General features: G+C 33.8%; 2 protein-coding genes across 3 annotated transcripts; one reads left to right on the top strand and one right to left on the bottom strand.

Moving 5' to 3' along the window:
• Positions 1–9,440: 9,440 nt before the first annotated feature.
• LOC129886690 (UDP-glucuronate 4-epimerase 3) lies at positions 9,441–11,611 on the top strand. Its single transcript, XM_055961483.1, has one exon. The coding sequence runs from the start codon at positions 9,942–9,944 to the stop codon at positions 11,247–11,249; it is 1,308 nt and encodes a 435-aa protein (XP_055817458.1). The 5' UTR covers positions 9,441–9,941; the 3' UTR covers positions 11,250–11,611.
• Positions 11,612–13,488: 1,877 nt separating this feature from the next.
• LOC129886689 (uncharacterized) lies at positions 13,489–18,569 on the bottom strand. 2 transcript variants are annotated; one of them, XM_055961481.1, is made up of 8 exons: positions 18,227–18,569; positions 18,021–18,134; positions 17,217–17,364; positions 16,875–16,964; positions 16,166–16,220; positions 14,801–14,923; positions 14,147–14,203; positions 13,489–13,815 (listed from the first exon to the last, which is right to left on the bottom strand). In XM_055961481.1, exons 1-8 carry the CDS (start codon positions 18,397–18,399, stop codon positions 13,691–13,693), a joined length of 885 nt encoding a protein of 294 aa, XP_055817456.1. In that variant the 5' UTR covers positions 18,400–18,569; the 3' UTR covers positions 13,489–13,690. The 2 variants fall into 2 exon arrangements, with proteins under 2 accessions (XP_055817456.1, XP_055817457.1); XM_055961482.1 differs by having other exon boundaries at positions 18,021–18,128.
• Positions 18,570–18,941: the final 372 nt, after the last annotated feature.

Genomic DNA, 18,941 nt, shown 5'->3' with positions numbered 1-18,941 from the left:
ATCCGGTGATCCAGTTTGCATCACTATATCCCTCAATTACTGAGGGATATTTATTATAATGCAAAGCATAGTTTTGGGTGTGTTTCAAATACCCCAAGACTCGTTTCATTGCCATCCAATGAGTTTGATTAGGATTATTCGTGAATCGACTCAACTTGCTAATAGCACATGCTATATCTGGTCGTGTACAATTCATAATATACATCAAACTTCCCAAAACTCGTGCATAGTCCAATTGTGAGTCACTTTTACCTTCGTTCTTTTGAAGTGCAAAACTTACATCAATTGGAGTTTTTGCAATATTGAAATTTAAATATTTAAACTTATCAAGTATATTTTCAATATAATGTGATTGTGATAATGCTAGACCTTGTGGAGTTTTATGGATCCTAATTCCTAAGATTAAGTCAGCAACTCCTAAGTCTTTCATGTCAAATTTGCTAGCAAGCATACGTTTCGTAGCATTTATATTGGCAATGTCTTTACTCATTATCAACATGTCATCAACATATAAACAAACAATGACTTCATGATTTGGAGTATTTTTAATGTAAACACATTTGTCACACTCATTAATCTTAAATCCATTTGCCAACATTGTTTGGTCAAATTTTGCATGCCATTGTTTAGGTGCTTGTTTAAGTCCATAAAGTGACTTAACAAGTTTGCACACTTTCCTTTCTTTACCTGGAACTATGAAACCCTCAGGTTGTTCCATGTAAATTTCTTCCTCCAATTCTCCATTTAAGAAAGCCGTCTTAACATCCATTTGATGAATTTCAAGACCATATACAGCTGCAAGTGCCACTAACACCCGAATAGATGTTATTCTTGTTACCGGCGAGTATGTGTCAAAGTAATCAAGACCTTCTTTTTGTCTATAACCTTTGACCACAAGTCTTGCCTTATATTTATCAATAGTGCCATCAGCTTTCATTTTCCTTTTAAATATCCATTTTGATCCTAAAGGTTTATTTCCAGGAGGAAGATCAACCAATTCCCATGTATGGTTATTCAAAATTGATTGAATCTCACTATTGATTGCCTCTTTCCAAAATGATGAATCAGAAGAAGACATTGCAGCTTTAAATGTTTGAGGCTCATTTTCAAGCAAGAATGTCACAAAATCTGGTCCAAAGGAAGTAGATATCTTTTGACGTTTGCTACGCCTTGGATCCTCTTCGGATGGTTTACTTTCCTTTTGAACTTCTCTTGGTCGTTTAGATCTTTCACTTGAGGATTCACTTTTAGTTTTATACGGATAAATATTTTCAAAAAATTCAGCATTATCTGATTCAATTACCGTATTAACATTAATTTCAGGATTGTCCGATTTGTGAACCAAAAATCGACAAGCTTTGCTGTTTGTAGCATAGCCAATAAAAACACAATCCACGGTCTTTGGTCCGATTTTTACCCTTTTGGGCAAAGGAACTTGGACCTTTGCTAAACACCCCCACACTTTGAAGTATTTCAAGTTGGGTTTTCTTCCTTTCCATAGTTCATATGGAATAGTTTGTGTTTTGCTGTGGGGTACTCTGTTGAGTATTCGATTAGCTGTAAGGATAGCTTCCCCCCACAAGTTCTGCGGTAAACCGGAACTTATTAATAAAGCATTCATCATTTCTTTTAATGTTCGGTTTTTCCTTTCAGCAACTCCATTTGATTGAGGTGTGTAGGGGGCAGTAGTTTGATGAATAATTCCATATTCTAAACATATCTTTTCAAAAGGAGATTCGTATTCTCCACCCCTATCACTTCTAATCATTTTTATCTTTTTATTCAATTGATTTTCTACTTCGTTCTTGTATTGCTTAAATGCATCAATTGCTTCATCCTTACTATTAAGCAAATATACATAACAATATCGAGTGCAATCATCAATAAAAGTTATAAAATACTTCTTTCCACCACGAGTTGGTGTAGACTTCATATCACAAATGTCTGTGTGAATCAATTCTAAGGGACTAGAATTCCGTTCAATAGATTTATAAGGATGCTTAGCATACTTAGATTCAACACATACTTGACATTTTGATTTATTGCAATCAAAGTTAGGCAATATATTTAAATTAATCAGTTTTCGCAAGGTTTTATGATTGACATGTCCTAAACGTGAATGCCATAAATTATTTGACTCAAGTAAGTAAGAAGAAGCTTGAACTTTATTATAATCAACAACCATTACATTTAGTTTGAAAAGACCCTCAGTGAGGTAGCCTTTTCCTAGATACATTTCATTCTTACTGACAACTACTTTGTCTGAAACTAGAACACACTTGAATCCATTCTTGATAAGAAGGCCGGCAGACACCAAATTCTTTCGCATTTCTGGAACATGATACACCTTGTTCAGCGTCACCACCTTGCCGGATGTCATTTTCAGAAATACTTTCCCATATCCTTCAATCTTTGCAGTTGCAGAATTTCCCATATAGATCGTCGCATCAGGTGCTGCAGGGGAATAAGTAGAGAATGCTTCTCGGACTGCACACACATGCGAAGTAGCTCCTGAATCAAGCCACCATTCTTTGGGATTACCTACTAGGTTGCATTCTGATAGCATTGCACACAGATCATCAATAGCTTCTTTATTTTCCACCATATTGGCTTGTCCCTTTCTCTTGTCCTTTTTCGGAAGACGACAATCTGGAGCTTTGTGTCCAACTTTCCCACAATTATAACAATTGCCCTTGAACTTTTTCTTGTTCTGCTCCTGATTCTTTCCAAAAGGTTGCTTCCTTTTCTTATTCTTTGGAGCAGCATCTTTAACGATGTTCGCTCCCATAATTGCTGAATTTCCACGCAACTTCTTTTCTGCTGTTTTGTTATCTTCCTCAATCTTGAGACGAATCACAAGATCTTCCAACTTCATTTCCTTACGCTTGTGCTTTAGATAATTTTTGAAATCTCTCCACGAAGGAGGCAACTTTTCTATCATCGCAGCCACTTGAAACGCTTCATTAACTACCATGCCTTCAGCAATAAGGTCATGAAAAATAAGTTGCAGTTCTTGAACCTGGGTTCCAACAGTCCTGCTATCTATCATTTTATAGTCTAGGAACTTAGCAACCACAAACTTTTTCAAGCATGCGTCTTCAGTCTTGTACTTCTTCTCAAGTGCATCCCACAATTCTTTAGAAGTTTTTATAGCACTGTAGACATTATACAAATCATCATCCAAAGCACTTAGGATATAACCCTTGCATAGAAAATCTGCCTGTGTCCATGCCTCAGTAATCATAAACTTTTCATTGGCCGGCATATCAGCAGCGGGCACAGGAGGGTCTTCATTAGTGAACTTCTGCATACCAAGAGTGGTAAGCCAAAAGAACACCCTTTGCTGCCATCCTTTGAAGTTGGCTCCAGAAAATTTTCCTGGTTTTTCTGCCGGTGGCACAGAAGTGCGGTTTGTTGCAGCAACATTCGCAGAAGTAGTAGCAGTATCACTTGTCATTTCTTTTCACTGTCAAAATAGACAAACTGTCTTAATATTTCAGAATATCAGACCTTTTACAAAAACAACGACGAAGTTTTTATACTCTTCAAATCGTTGTACAAGTATGAACTTTAATATTCCAATGAAGTTTTTATACTCTTCAAATCAGAATATTTATTTCATACGGAGTAGAAAATCACACAGGTTTTAGTCTCCAAAGACAGAATACAGTTTGGTTAGAAAACAATAATAATATAATTTCCTTAAGATTGTTAATAAACTGTATTGGAAAATATTAAACAGTAACAGAAACTTCTGAAAATAATAACAACAGAATCTGAAAATATTAATGCAGAAACAGAATCGAGCCCACTGAGTGCACAGTGTGTCCTTAAGGAAATTATTCCCCTCAAAGTACCCGAGGTTTTTGGAATCTTTCCTCCCAGGATAGAACGATTACTCACCAAAGTAGAGGTACTGCAAATCTTTGATGACAGCGAACCACTTGAAGGATGTATATCACACGATTTTAGGAAGTGCAGAAAGAAGAAGAAGAAGATGGTATGTTCAGAATTGACCAAATCCAAATCCGAAGCCGAAGCCGAAGCCGAAGCCGAAGCCGTAGCCGTTCCAAATCCAAATCCAAATCCAAATCCGAAGCCGAAGCCGAAGCCGAAGCCGTAGCCGTAGCCGTAGCCGTAGCCGTAGCCGAAGCCGAGCCGAGCCGAGCGAGCGACGACGACGACGGCGCGAGGGGAGACCCTCTTCTTGACCCTTTAGCAACATGAAGGAGTGCTTCTATTTTTAAATAGGAGACTTTTCATTTCCACCACCTATGTGGGACCAAAGCTTATTTAATAAAATAAGAGAGAACATATCATTTCCTCTCCACTTCTTTTTCCCTCAATTTCCCATTCAACCTATCAATTAAACCCAACAGTAAGTAGTAAGTAAGTGAGAAGTGGTGTCATACGAAAAGCTTTTGAAAGCTCTTGAAAATGTCTTTTAGTAGGAGGACCCAAAGCCCCTTCCTGAATAGGTAGACACATAGTATCAAAAAATCGGTCTACAAAAGCATGACGCATGACGCTTCTTCTTTTTTTAGTCCACTCTCCCTTAGAAAACAGAGTTGCTTCGTCAGATCAGTATGTCTTTCACTAATTGGTCTTGACTGCATCTTTCCCCGGAGGAGATAAATTTACATAGAAAAATATGATGATTTGATCAATAAAAACTATATATAATCGATCAACTGAACATAATTATTATATTAAATGTGTAATATTGTGTTATCCCACATGAGAAGAAGAAAAGATGGTAAAGAGTGGGAGGGGCTGTATTCTTGTGTCCTTTTTTTTTTTCAATGCTTTTACTTTTTAGGCGAAAAAAAGTTTTAGTTGAAGGAAGAGTACTGCTAATAATAATAATAAAATGGACATACAAATTGATCACATGATAGCTGGCCTAACAAACTTTAGAAGAAAAGCCACTGAATATAAGGAGAGGTGTTATTGCAAATAAAAGAAAAAAGAGTTTTAGTTGCCTTGCTTTCAAGGTTGCCTTATTACCAGCAAACTTATGTGAACTTTCACATGACTTTGTCTCCTTTTTGGGCATTTGCATTAACTCATCCTCAATTTTTTTTATACCTCCACACTTGTAAGGCTAGATGTAAAGTATGTATGGATACTTAATTATCAGCTTTAACATGACAAAAGCAAAGTTTCGGTGTTGTTACATAAACAGAAGGTCATATTCTATTGAATTATAAAAACAATTTTTCAAAAAATGTTTTGTAAGAATATATACGAGAAATCCAATATATATGGTTCACTTACACCGATTACTTTGTATTTTTGTGTGCGACTCAGCCAAAGATCAAGAGAAGGAAAGAAAAGGAACAAAAATGAGTATTTGATTAATTTTATATTAAAGCTAACTTATTTCTATTGGAAATGTGTAAAGAATTTTGAATTTTGAGTTTATAATGTTCAAGTAGGACTTCCCTTACCCTAATCTCTTTGGATAAAATACTAGGAAAAAAAATTCCATAGACAAATACTAGATTGTACTCATGTGAAAATGGATTATTTATTGCCTTTGGCCTTTTTAGAGGACAAATGTCATGTGGAAAGATGTGAAAATTTAAAAAAAGAAAGAAACCTACCTTTATTTGTCCTTATCAATAAGTCCTAAAAAAATGCATTAGTGTAAGCGTATTCTTAGTCATGATCTCATTTGATATATATTTCTTCTCCATATTTCAATAAATCGAAAGTGAAAGAAAAATTATTAATATGTTTTGAGAACCAAACTCTAGTTGATTGATGGAACAAAATATATGGGCCATAAATCTCATGAATTAACTAGAGCACTACATTTAAATGCTTCCTGGGTCGATTTTAGTTATTATTTTATAAAGTTATATTTTTTTATTTTAATTTTTTAATAAAAAGATTGACTTTTTAAAAATCAAAATAATAATTATTAATTGAGTGATATATTTTTGCAAAAGCAAATTAAAAGCAAATAAGAAAAAAAAGGAAAAAAGGGATATGGAAGTTATATATATATAGCATGAAGCAAATATGTTTACCCCAAAAGAAGGATATCTAGAAGGGGGGGAGGGGGGAGAGGGAAAAAAGAAAATATGAGTTTAAAAAAAATAATCATGAAAGGTGAAAAACGTGATAGTCAAAATTGTGTTGGAAAATAAGTCAAAATTGTGAATTTTATTAATATAATAAATATGCATTCTAACAATGGAAAAAAAAAACAATTGATCGATGAAAAGGTAAGTAATGTTTTATTAACTTTTTCTAAGCGTGTCATAATTCGTTTTAGCAGGAGAATTAACTTTTTTAATTTTTAGCTACACACATTGATTCCATTGTACGCTTTTCATGTTGAGAAAAATATAGCTTTCATTAGGTAAAATAAAGTAAAATTTTCCAAATTGAAGAGGACTTATTAGCTATTTGATTTGATTCTTCTAGAAAATTTACTTCTCTAATTGATAAGAAACCAAAAATCTATGCATAAATATAGCATCAAAAGGTAGGGGTATGTAGCTTTGACGGAAAAAGGAAATCCCTATTAAAGCTTCTTAAATTAAGATACTCCTTCTAGTTTCATTTGTTTTATTATGATTTATTAAGATGTTTGTATCTAAATATATTATATTGAATATTAAAATTTAGATATTTAATACATATTTAAATATTAAGATATTTTATCATATCTGATTACTAATTAATTCAGAATATTTGTGTTTTTAAAGTCTAAATATATAAAACTTATTTTTTTTTTGTTTTGTAAACTAATAAATATTAATTTAAAATAAAATATTAAATTAATTTCATACTATATCAATTAAATATTTTTAAAAATTTATATCGTTGTTGATAGTGATGATGGTTAGCGGTGGTGATTGTGGGTACCAATAGAAGATGGTAGCAATTGCGGGTAATAGCTAATGATAAATGATGATGATGCCTAGCAATTGCAGTAAACAGTGTATGTTAATGGTGATAGTTATTAGCCTATGGTGGTAAATGATTGCGATTCTTCTTGATATATAGTAGTGACTAATGATGATAATTGGTGATAAACAATGCTAGAAGTTATGGTTGAGGATAGTGAATGTAGGCAGTGATAGTTGATAGGGTTGTTCACAGTTTTGGTTAAAATCAAAACCAAATCGAAAATTTAACCAAATTGAATAAAAAAAACGACATTTGGTTTGGTTTTAAATTTGAAAAACCGATAATATTTGGTTTGGTTATGGTTATAGTAATAAATAACCGAACCAAACCGATAATTATATACATAAAATTTATAATTATTTATATGTATAATATTAGCTTTTCATAAATAATTAAAGATATTTTGTATCTTTTAATTATTAATTTTTATAATTTAATTAAAGATAAAATTGATTATATTATGGATTCTCTAGTTAGTTTAGTTTAAATATGTAATTTTTTCATTTTAATGGACAGAGTTGTTTGTATTTTGGAACCTCTGATTGACTTGTTCTTTTAAATCTAAATTACGTTGCAAGTTTGGTCCACTTGATTTGCCATCAGCATGTTTTTTCCTCAATATGCAGCAAAGTTCACCCTTGTGGGCCGTGAGAAAAAAAAAGCTTCATAAGAAATTTGAAGAATGTGGAGAGAGAATATTTGAATAGTCTCGGCTAGTCATAAACCGAAAAACTGAATCAAACCGAACCAAACCGACAATAACCAAATCGGTGGTTACTATTTTACTTGATTTGATTATGATTTTAGACATTTAAAAATCGATTAAATTGATTTGGTTATGATTTTAATTAATAACCGATCCAAATCGAACCATGAACACCCCTAATAGTTGATTATGGTTCACAACGACAATAATTGATAATGATGGTAATGACGGTTGACGGTTGACAGTTGACAGTAAAAATTGATGGAGTAGTATTATCAAACTATCATCATTGTAGAGATCTTTAATTTGAGACACTAAGACTTTGTTACAAATTTGAATTATTTAGATCTATTCAAATTCATAAAGTAGTGATAGAATAATAAAAAATGAATGCACTTTATTATTGTGATTTGAATAACTTAAATTTAGATGGGAGTTAAAATGAGATGGATCATCAAATAAAAATCTTCAATATTCAACTCATCATTATCCCACGCCAAAAAAGAGATTAATAACAATGTACAGTATTATCTTAAAGGAAAATCTCATTGTATATATATACATTAAAATGGGATGAGGGAATATCTAGAAAATAAAAATAGATTATTATGAGAGAGAGCTCCCATAAATCTCTCCCACCATCCAAAATTGGTAAAAAAATCAACAATCTTTCATAATTAACCCCAATCTTTAGTCCACTGCATCACCAACAAACTACCCCCTATTTACTCACACTTCCAAACACACACAAAAACCTTAATGACTTTTCCCCAAATCAAGAAACTCCCCTCATTAAAAATTGGTTTAAAGTAAATACTAACTTTAATGAAATAAACTAACTTTTATGAAAATAAGGCCTTAACTTCATGGCCTTTGTTTTTTTAACCCACCTATCAATGCAATGCAATGCCCACCCACCCACCTCCCAATCTCCAAATTAAGACAAAATAACCAACTCTTCCTAATAAGAGTAGAAATATATTCTCTTCCTTCCCAAATAAGTATGCTTCAAGTAACCAAAAATTGTCTACAAATAATTATTGCTTTAAAAATTCAAGACAATAAATAGTAATTGTTTTTAATTGTATTATTCCTCTTAAAATAAATGTCACTTTAGTAAAAAAAAAAATTTATAACAAAATAAATATTTTTAACTATATCTTGTATTAAAGAGGTACTTCTTCTTAATACTGCTCAATTCTCAATAAACATCTAATTAATAAGGATAAATTATACCTTTTGTTTTATTTAATGGACATGAAATAAACTAAAATGACACTTATTTTGAGATTGAAAGAATATTTTTTTGTAATAGTGCTCAATTCTCAAAAAAATACTTAGTAAACAATACTTTACATTTATTATTTTTCTCAATGTGACTGAAATGAGTCAAAACAACACTTATTCTGTGATAGACGGAGTATAGTTGACTTATAAATTTGTCAACAAGTAATTATTTCCTCCGTCCATTTTTATAACTTGTCTACTATACTAAAAATAAATGTCTACTTTTACTTGTTAAATTTGTAAAATTAAGAAAATAATAACATTTTATATCTATTTTATCCTTTTTGCATGTAATGAAAAAAATTAAGGTTCTTTTAACTTTTTACTCAAAGTTTGTTACTTAATCCATTTTATTAATTACACTCTTGTTTGACTATGTCCTTAATCTAACTACCTCCACCCCCCACCCCCAAAACTCAACCTCCTAGCTATTAGTCCACTTCCAATCTTTCATTATTCCTTTTTAAATTGTTCAAACCACATTCTTCCCCCCCCCCCCCCTCCTCCCCAACCCCGTCAAATTTAGTCTACACTCCCAACACAGACACACACTCACCTCTCTCTCTCTTCCAATCACCCATTTTTTATTAATCAATCTTTTCTTATAAGACCAAGTGCAAAGAAACCCCACAAAAGTTTAGAAAAGGAAAAACAATTACAATAATTACTACTACTACCAATTTGTTCCAACAACAACCAGTCCCTCCAAGAAACCAGAAGATTCCCATAAATATAGCGCTAAAGTTTCAATATCCTCAGCCTTCTTTTTTTTAACTTTTTATTTTGTTTGATGATACCAATACCCTCATCATCACCTTCATAGCCACCCCTTTTTCTTTCCTTTTCTTCTTATCTCCATTTCCACTATCAACAACCAAACCTTCATTAGAAGGAAAAAAACAAAAAAGAAGGACTTTTTCAAACCCTAACCCTCACCTTTTCCAAGAAAATTTGGTGATTTCCTTTGAAAACAAGAAAAACCCAAGGTGGGTACTGCTCAAATATCCAAGATTTGGCAAGTGTAATGTCCCAAATGATGCACATTGACAATATCCCATCAACCCCAGGAAAGTTCAAGATGGAAAAGTCTCCTTACAATAGGCTAAGGATGCATTTTTCTCTAGCCAAGCTCACATTTTGGTCATTTGTATTCTTGGGGTTGATCTTTGTATTCTTCTACAGATCTCCAGCTTCTTCATCCCCTGTCTCTTCAGATCTCTCAAGAAGATCTCTCAGAACCAGCTCCTATGGTGGTCCAGCTTGGGAGAAGAGGATTAAAGCTTCAGCTAAAGTAAGGTCACGTAATGGTATTTCTGTATTGGTTACTGGTGCTGCTGGCTTTGTAGGAACTCATGTTTCAGTTGCCCTTAAACGCCGTGGCGATGGCGTATTGGGTTTGGATAATTTCAATGATTATTATGACCCTTCGCTCAAAAGAGCGCGACAAGCCCTCTTAGAGCGAACCGGGGTGTATGTTGTTGAGGGTGATATCAATGATGTCACCCTCTTGAAGAAACTTTTTGATATTGTTCCATTTACTCATGTAATGCATTTGGCTGCACAAGCAGGGGTACGTTATGCCATGGAAAATCCTGGATCATATGTGCATAGTAATATTGCTGGTCTTGTTAATGTTCTTGAAATTTGCAAAAGTGTTAATCCTCAACCTGCCATTGTGTGGGCATCATCTAGTTCTGTATATGGATTGAATACTAAGGTACCCTTTTCAGAGAAGGATAGGACAGATCAGCCTGCTAGTCTTTATGCCGCTACTAAAAAGGCTGGGGAGGAAATTGCTCATACATATAATCATATATATGGTCTTTCATTAACTGGATTGAGATTTTTCACCGTTTATGGACCGTGGGGTAGGCCAGACATGGCTTACTTCTTTTTCACGAGGGATATCTTGAAGGGAAAATCGATTCCCATATTCGAGGCTGCTAATCATGGCACGGTAGCTAGGGATTTTACCTACATTGATGATATAGTGAAGGGATGTTTGGCAGCATTGGACACTGCTGACAAGAGCACTGGAAGTGGTGGGAAGAAGAAAGGCGCTGCTCAACTGCGGGTGTTCAATTTAGGCAACACATCACCAGTGCCAGTTTCAGATCTTGTAAGCATTTTGGAGAGGTTGCTAAAGGTGAAGGCCAAGAGATTGGTGATGAAGTTGCCAAGGAATGGAGATGTGCCGTTTACTCATGCCAATATAAGTTCAGCCCACAAGGAGCTTGGATATAAGCCTACGACAGATCTACAGACGGGATTGAAGAAATTTGTTCGATGGTACCTCAATTACTATGGTAATGGAAAGAAGAGTGCCCAGTGATACATTCTTTGGATTGTGCGGTAGGATCATTCAATTCTTGTTCATTTTGATTTCTGATTGTTTTTTAACACATTTTCGATCAATTGCCCCACTTTCTTGCTTTCTAAATCTTGATGATGCCATATATGGAGCACATCAGATCCCTCTGATGACGACGTTTTGTGGTGGATGCACATTTGTGCTGGACAATTTGATCTGTGTCAAATGGAACCGGAAATTCAACTTTTATTACTTTTGGAATGTAATTGTTGTAGTTTTATCAATTTAGGATTCAGGACTGATAGAACACTGCTGATTGATGGACAGCGGATGTATCATCTTTATTAAGTTCTAATAAGAGTAGCACATGATAGTTCCACATTTGATTTCTTGCATAGATTTATTTGGTTAGGACATTTCTGAGATCATGCTTTTACATGAATGTTGAGGTTGTATATTTCTTATTTCGGCTATTAAATAAGATTTCGTACTTTGTGTTTCTGTTTTTTGTGGTTTATTACTGCAAGTTGATTATTTAGACTCATTACAATGGATTATTTCCATTGTTCTTTTCCCTGTTTGTTATTTCTGTATGGAAAAGGTGGACAAAGAAATAAGAAGCACCATTACAAACTGATACTAGTTAAGAAGCCTGAAGAGAACCCCCACAATGCTCCAGCTCCTCTAGGCTCTATTTTTCCTTTCCTTTTGAGTATGCAAGACCCTAGGACTTAAACAGAAAACTAGTGAGTACAGAGAAAATTTGCATTTCATGTTCTTCTACCTTTACATTTTATGTCTACAAGCTAAGAATGATTCCTCCCTTCAGGAGACAGTCTTCAGAAGTAAACATGCAAAAACTCAGGCATCAAGAAATGTGCTATAACGATGTACGACTAATCTTTTTCGGAAATTACTTTTTATAGTCTTTCTTATGCTGGTATTGTACAAAATCTTGTTGATGGCTCATACAAATTATCTGGTCCATCCGATTTTGAGCTTATTGTTTAAATGTCCATTTCATTGACTATTTGGGTTAGTTACAGCACTAATTCAGTTTGAAGAAGTAGCAATACTATAGAATGGCTCTGAATGTGCTTCTCTTAGAGTTACCAGCTGCTGAGACTAAATTCTATTTAGGTATTATCATTAACTTTAGTTTTAGAAAGTTGCACTCTTGGTTTATGTAACAAGGTAGGATCAAGATGCTGATGCAGTAATGTAAATTTGTGATCTTTTATCTGTCAAATGTAAAATGAGAGTGTGGAAGCTTGAGTGCTCATTTATTTACCTCTTCAATCCTGATCCTAGAAAGTGGGAACTTCTAGAAAATAGGAGGATTCAGCTAAATTTCTGGTCCTTTCACGAGGTTTATGTTGTATTAGAATTCATCTGAACTTGATTTTGATCCATTTCATTTCATGAGATATCTAAGGTTGAACACTATAGTGGAAGCTTTCCACATATTTCATTCTATTTTTAAGCATTTACAAACATTTGGGAGTTGAGATCCTCTAATTACGTGAAATTCTCGTTTAGCAGCTTGAATATTAGGAAAAGTATATCATAAAATGGAGTATCTTGTTTTCAGTCTGAGCAGCTTATTAGTTCAAATAAACTTCAACCAGACTTACTAGATCAAAATATACAATATAATAGTAGTTTCTGTTTCCACTTTTAGGATGAATTTTTGACAGTTGCAAAATGTTAACTGACAAAGCATTTGCATTCTTATTTATTTGATTGATGCAGCTTGCCATACCTACTCTGCTTTGGGGTCTTGTTAGTAACATTTTGTTACATGATTTGCCTGGCTATTCTAATTGACGAGTAGGGTGTTTGGACAGAGTATTTGATGTAAGGTTAAAAATGAAATGATTTAAGTAGTTCAAGGAATTCCCAGAAATGCTCTTAAGTTGTTTATTTCACTTGATATACTCGCACTAATATCTTAATATTTCACCAATACCAGTATTTGTGAATCTTGAATTAAGTATCATAAATAGTGAAATAGTATAATGTATAAACAGGAATCATGCAATCACAGGTTGCGGTTCAATCAGGAATTCTTTTAGCATGTGAGATGCTTTTGCCAGTATTCTTTTCTTTGATTGAAAGGAGGATTCTTTTCTGCTATCTTCCATCACAATGTTTATTTACAAGCATTTGAACAACCTGCCTGTATTTTGAACCTTCGACCCTGAATATACCCCGAAATGAGGTGGAGTTCATTTTTGTGGTGCAGATCTCAACTACTCCATTTCATATAATTCTTTCCTAATAAAAGGGCAAAATATGTAATGAATATCTAATCACAATATATGTTTTACGACACCACAGGGCATTATAACCTGCCTCCTTTTTCCTCTTGGCCCTGGGTACGGAGTGGGTAAGTGTAGTGCAAGGGAATAAGAAGAAAAACGGATGCAAAAGGAAAAGGAAGAGTGAACAAGAGACATATTCTATAATGACAAAGGTCTTCTATCTGGCCATGACTCCATTTTCTGGAAGTACTTCACTGGCACAACGCCATCAATACCCTCTGTCAAGATAACTCTGTTTTCTGAGATATAAAGCTTCATTCCATCTGAAGCAATGCAAAACCAACTGTGAGAAACAGCGAAAAAGTAGGATTTTTGAACTTTCATGACGTCAGCACATGTATCAACATCTGAATATACTTTATTTTGTGATTAGTTTTTGAATCTACAAAAAGAATATAGAAATAAGCTAAGACTTCAGTCTGAGAAAAGAAAGTCAGAATATTCTTTCTTGATATCTCACTGTTAATACAACTTACTTTTTGACAACCTATAATAAGCTACAATATGTTTGATTGCCAACATATAATTTTATTGGAATTGTCATAATATTTTAGAGAAACTTGACTAGAATTTGAGAAATCAAAAACCAATTACCTTCCAAAGCTTTTCTCACATCAAGAAAGATGAGGACATTAACATCTCGCCTCATTCCTGTTCAATAACAAAGAATTTTTAGTCACCCAAGAAAATCAAGACTGTTGAAGTTCAGGTGAAGTGTCTAAGGGCCCGTTTGGATTGACTTATAAGCTGCTTTCAGATTTTTTGAGTGTTTGTCTGACCAACTTAAAGTCATTTTGTGCTTAAAATAAGTCCCAATAAAGAATTGAGTTTGTTTGGATGGACTTATTTTAAGCAGCTTATAAATTGAAAACAGCTTATAAGTCAAAAAAAAGAAAAGTTGGGCTACTCCTATTTATTTATTTTAACTTATAAGCAATTTTCAACTTATAAGTTGCTTAAAATAAATCCATCCAAACAGGCTCTCTAAAGGCAAGAGTTCTCTGCTGATAGAGGAAGATACTAAAGGTCAAAGAAAAACAACAATCCATGAGTTTACACATGGAGATCAGAAAGGCCAATATCCAAGAAATTGATCCATAAAATTGCACCATGGCACGGTTCTATTAGATCAACTACTGTATTCATGCCATAAGAAAACAAATTCAGAGTCGGTGGATGTATGACAGTAGCATGAATTTGTAGATTTTGCAAATGGCAACAGATTCAAGATCCTATAAGGTATCTTACCACTAATTACCTCACCATCTGATGGCAAGCCACATGAGAAATGAACATGTAACCTTTTCATGCGTTTGAGCCCATGCTCCAAAATTGACTCCAAGTTCTTCTTGTAAGTGCCGTGTACACAAACTGCACATTGTCACAGATGAAAACCACAGCTTCAAAGACGGAGATAGAGAATTCTAAAGGACCACGGGGATATTGATGTATAAATTATTCTTCAGCAGAACTGATCTCATTTTATACGAATAACTATTAATTGAGGTACACCCATTTTTGTGTTGGTTTTACAATATTCAAAAAGGGAATTTAAAAATGAATCTTGTAGAAGTCTGTGAACTTACATTATACATTCTATTGAGGTCTTAGATCAAACATTCGGGTATTGGTATTATCGTATATATAAAGCGAGACCTTGAAAATGGAACTCGGAACTTTTGTAAATATATATTACACATTCTATTAACATTAATACTCAGATTTTAGCACTACATCCAAAAAATAATTCAGATTTCAGTACTTTATCCAAAAAGTAACTTAGATTTTAGTACTTCATCCACAAAGTATCTTACATCGTAAAAAGCATGATCTTTCCAGGAAAATTGCAGACAATTTAAGATTTTGACATATAAGTTCGGGTAGAAGGAAAGATCCAAATTGACTCTAGTTTAGCCCAAAGTTAATGAAAATTCTTAATAGTACTATTTCCATAAATTGTTAAGTCACTTGAATTATTTTGTAGGTCCCAAGTAATCCGAGTCGAATGTTGATCCAAAATTAGTCAATAATTGACTGCCATGTCAGTGAAAATCATAGATTGGAGTAAATTCTACACTAAAAAAACACAGTAATCAACAATTTGCTACAAGCATTCAGTTCAGTTATGTTTCTTTTCTCAAAGTTAATCCTTGAAGATACTACTTATCAAAGATTTGAGGACTTGAACGACAATAATCTTAAAAGAAAAACAAAAACATAACAACAGCATTGGGTAAAGAGAGGAGCTATCATTATGACAATAAATAGATAATCTTTTCCTTGAGGAAAAAAAACAGATATAACATCACAGGAAAAAGAAGATAGGCCTCTTTGCCAATTCCCTGCAGATTTGTATTGCTTTGTAGCAACTCTCAAGAGAAAAGCTCAAGCCCAAAGCATCATCCCTCAACAGGACATATTTTAATAACACCTTCCAAATTGATTAGTAAAATTCCCCAAAATGCATATGAAGCATTTTAGGAATTCACTGTACTTAGGAGCCAAAGTTTCAATTCTTTAGGTTACTAAGATCCTTATAGAAAATGCTAATAGGTTAATAAGTTGTTATTGAGGGCGTAGTAGTGTTTACAAGTCATCAAATACAAATCTTACCTGGAACTTCATCAACTGAAAGGATTGGTTTCAGTAAGCTTTCAGTTTCAACTATCTGCAAAAGTGGAAAACAAATATTCTTCAGCTACTAATGATACTGCTAACTTGTGAGCTGAATATCATCAATTGGATGTCCGATAAATTACTTAGTTTTTCATACAAGGGCAAAACATGTATCACAATGGTCTGCATATCATGAGCCTTTCAATCATGAAAAGATGGAAATTGGAATTTTAAAAGCAAGAGTAACACATGGATGCACTGAGAATCTCATAATAGTGTTTCATTGCTAATAAAATTATTAGCCAAGAGATGCATATTTAAATGTCTAAATGTATTTGCTTTCTTTACTGTTGTCTCGTTTGGTTAGGTGTCAAATAAGGGTGTAATGCTTACATTAAATGAAATATGCTTAGAGTTATTGGTATAAAAAGCACTCAACTAATGTGCTTTAAAATGTGCACAAACAGAATAAAATCCACGTTTGATCACACACATTCCAGTCTTTCATTTCCCCCTCTCTTTCATTTCCAATTATGTTGAGAATTTACTTCTTCCTTCATCAGAATTACATCCAACTCTAGTGGAAGTACCCTCTAGAGATTCCTCCACTACGAATGCCATAACTTATTCATAGACTAATCCAACGAATTTCCATCTCAACTATACTAGGAAATAACATTACTCCACTTCACGGAGGAAAATGTACCTTTACTGTATGGCCTTGGTTGGCACGTATCAGAAGCTCTCCATTTTCTTCCAAAAGGCCGAATCTTTGCTTGTTATCCTTCCGTACGGCCTATAATAGAGCATGCAAAATGACAAATAAAATAAAAAGGAGCTGTCAACTCCGTTGAAAGAAAAGTTCATTCAATTGTGAGTTGTGACAATGAAAAGACAGCCACTGTCAAATTTTCGTATCAATCTTTTTCAACTAAATTAACTTGAAAACCTTTTGCAATCCAAAGAAGAGGCAAATCAGACTTTTCATCAACCTATACAAGAAACAGAGGCAACAAAGTAAAGGAGCACAAGGCTTCACACAACTAACCTCTTTCACATCATCAACTGAATGTGACCTCAATGGGACATTCGCAAATGTTTTTAAGTTTAGCTTTAACAGATCTTGTACGTTCACATACCCATCATTCCTCATATTCAAATTTAGCTCAGAGGCCATGTGCCGCAAAATGCGTGTCCTGAGGATAAACAACATTACAGAATATTCCATAGATCACATTTAGTCTATACAAAAGTTTGTTTTTTTATAAGAGAACCTACAAATTTAAGGCAAGTAACACTTGGTTCTCGGCTAACTATAGTTCTAAACACTACAGTATGTACATATCCTTACTACCTAGAAACCTGAAACTAATCACTTCCAATGAGCATCATGTCTAGAAACTTTTTTCCTAATAGTTTTTTCTTGTATCAACTCCCTGCTACCCGAGTTTTGCAAAGCATTGTTGGTCCCAAACCAGGATAAAAGGATGAGGCTCGTAGTAAGTTGAAGTGTCAACTAGTGTACCTATGAATTACTTTGGATCTTTGAATAGTGAAGGACCCATATAAACCAAAATGGAAACAGGGGATTCATAAACCAAAATCCAACTAATTGGAATTGATTAAATTCTCTTATACTATCATAAGAATTGGAGAGTTGTGCCAGTAAAACAAAAGCTAATTCTAAACAAAAAATCCATCACACAAAACATAAATATTAACCATAAAGTGATACGAGTTCATCTCTTTTTTCGAATTGAGACGTAGTTAATATGATTGATTACCATAGGTCACATAACGAAAATTAGATCAAATACCAAAATCCTGAAAGGAGAAAAACATATATACATACAATAGTCTTCCAAGAGCGTCAATTTTATCTTTGCCGGAGCTGCCAGCACCGCCACCGCCCCCTGATCTTTCTTTATTATCCCTCGTGTCCAGTCCCCTTCCTCTTCCTCTACCACTGCTTCCATTGATTCAAAATCATTTTTTTCCAATTAAAGATTGAAACTTTACATTCAAATCAGCAAGAAAGAAGATTATTTTTTTTTTTACCTTGGATTGGAATGAGAAAACACAGAGTAGGATGAAGAAGAAGGTTTGTGAAAACCCGTATGGTCCATTGAAGCAGGGAAAGCAGGAAGCAGAGGAGAAGAGAGGAAGGATGTCAAAGGATGAAATAGGAGGCGACAACGTACAAGTCGGAAAGTGAGCAGAGAAGTGAACATGGAATAACCAATTGGCTCCAATTACCTCTTTCTTCACTAAACCTCTATTTCCGGCAAAACAATAAAAATCTCTCTTTTCCTAATGGCCCAATATAGGAATTCAGTATCCCTAAAATTAATTTTATGTGCTCAAGATATGTTTGTGCAATTTCATAGGTGTTAGGCTAAACTTTTTCAAGCCCAAAATAACTACTTGTGCCCCTAGCTTTGTCCATTCTTCTTAATTAGGTGTGGTCGTGATTCGATTTGGATCGATTATTGATTAAAATTAAAGTTAAATTAATTTAATTGATTTTAAAAATTTTTAAAAATAATTATTGGTTTGGTTCTTGTCGGTTTGGTTCGATTTAATTCAATTTTTTTAATTTGAAAATATTAACTTGTTGAGGGCATATGCATCTTGATAGACACAAACACCTAGTATACGAACAATTCACAAGAAAGCTACTATGGATTCATTTAAGTAATACTAAAGTTATTATTATACCAACAAAGTGTTTAATTAAGCAATATTTAAGTCACTATACACCAAAGATCAAATC

This window comes from Solanum dulcamara, chromosome 4, assembly GCF_947179165.1.
Source record: "Solanum dulcamara chromosome 4, daSolDulc1.2, whole genome shotgun sequence".
Classification (NCBI taxonomy): domain Eukaryota; kingdom Viridiplantae; phylum Streptophyta; class Magnoliopsida; order Solanales; family Solanaceae; genus Solanum; species Solanum dulcamara.
Note: the sequence above shows the minus strand (reverse complement) of the source record. Positions and strands in the feature narration are given on the sequence as shown.

Excerpts from the sequence above, each read along its gene's own strand:
- LOC129886690 (XM_055961483.1), top strand. The coding sequence starts at position 9,942 with ATGTCCCAAATGATGCACATTGACAATATCCCATCAACCCCAGGAAAG.
- LOC129886689 (XM_055961481.1), bottom strand. The coding sequence starts at position 18,399 with ATGTTCACTTCTCTGCTCACTTTCCGACTTGTACGTTGTCGCCTCCTA. Across the intron at positions 14,924-16,165 it reads TTCAGTTGATGAAGTTCCAG|TTTGTGTACACGGCACTTAC; the intron begins GTAAGATTTGTA and ends GACAATGTGCAG. Across the intron at positions 14,204-14,800 it reads AGATGGTGAGGTAATTAGTG|GAATGAGGCGAGATGTTAAT; the intron begins GTAAGATACCTT and ends GTTATTGAACAG.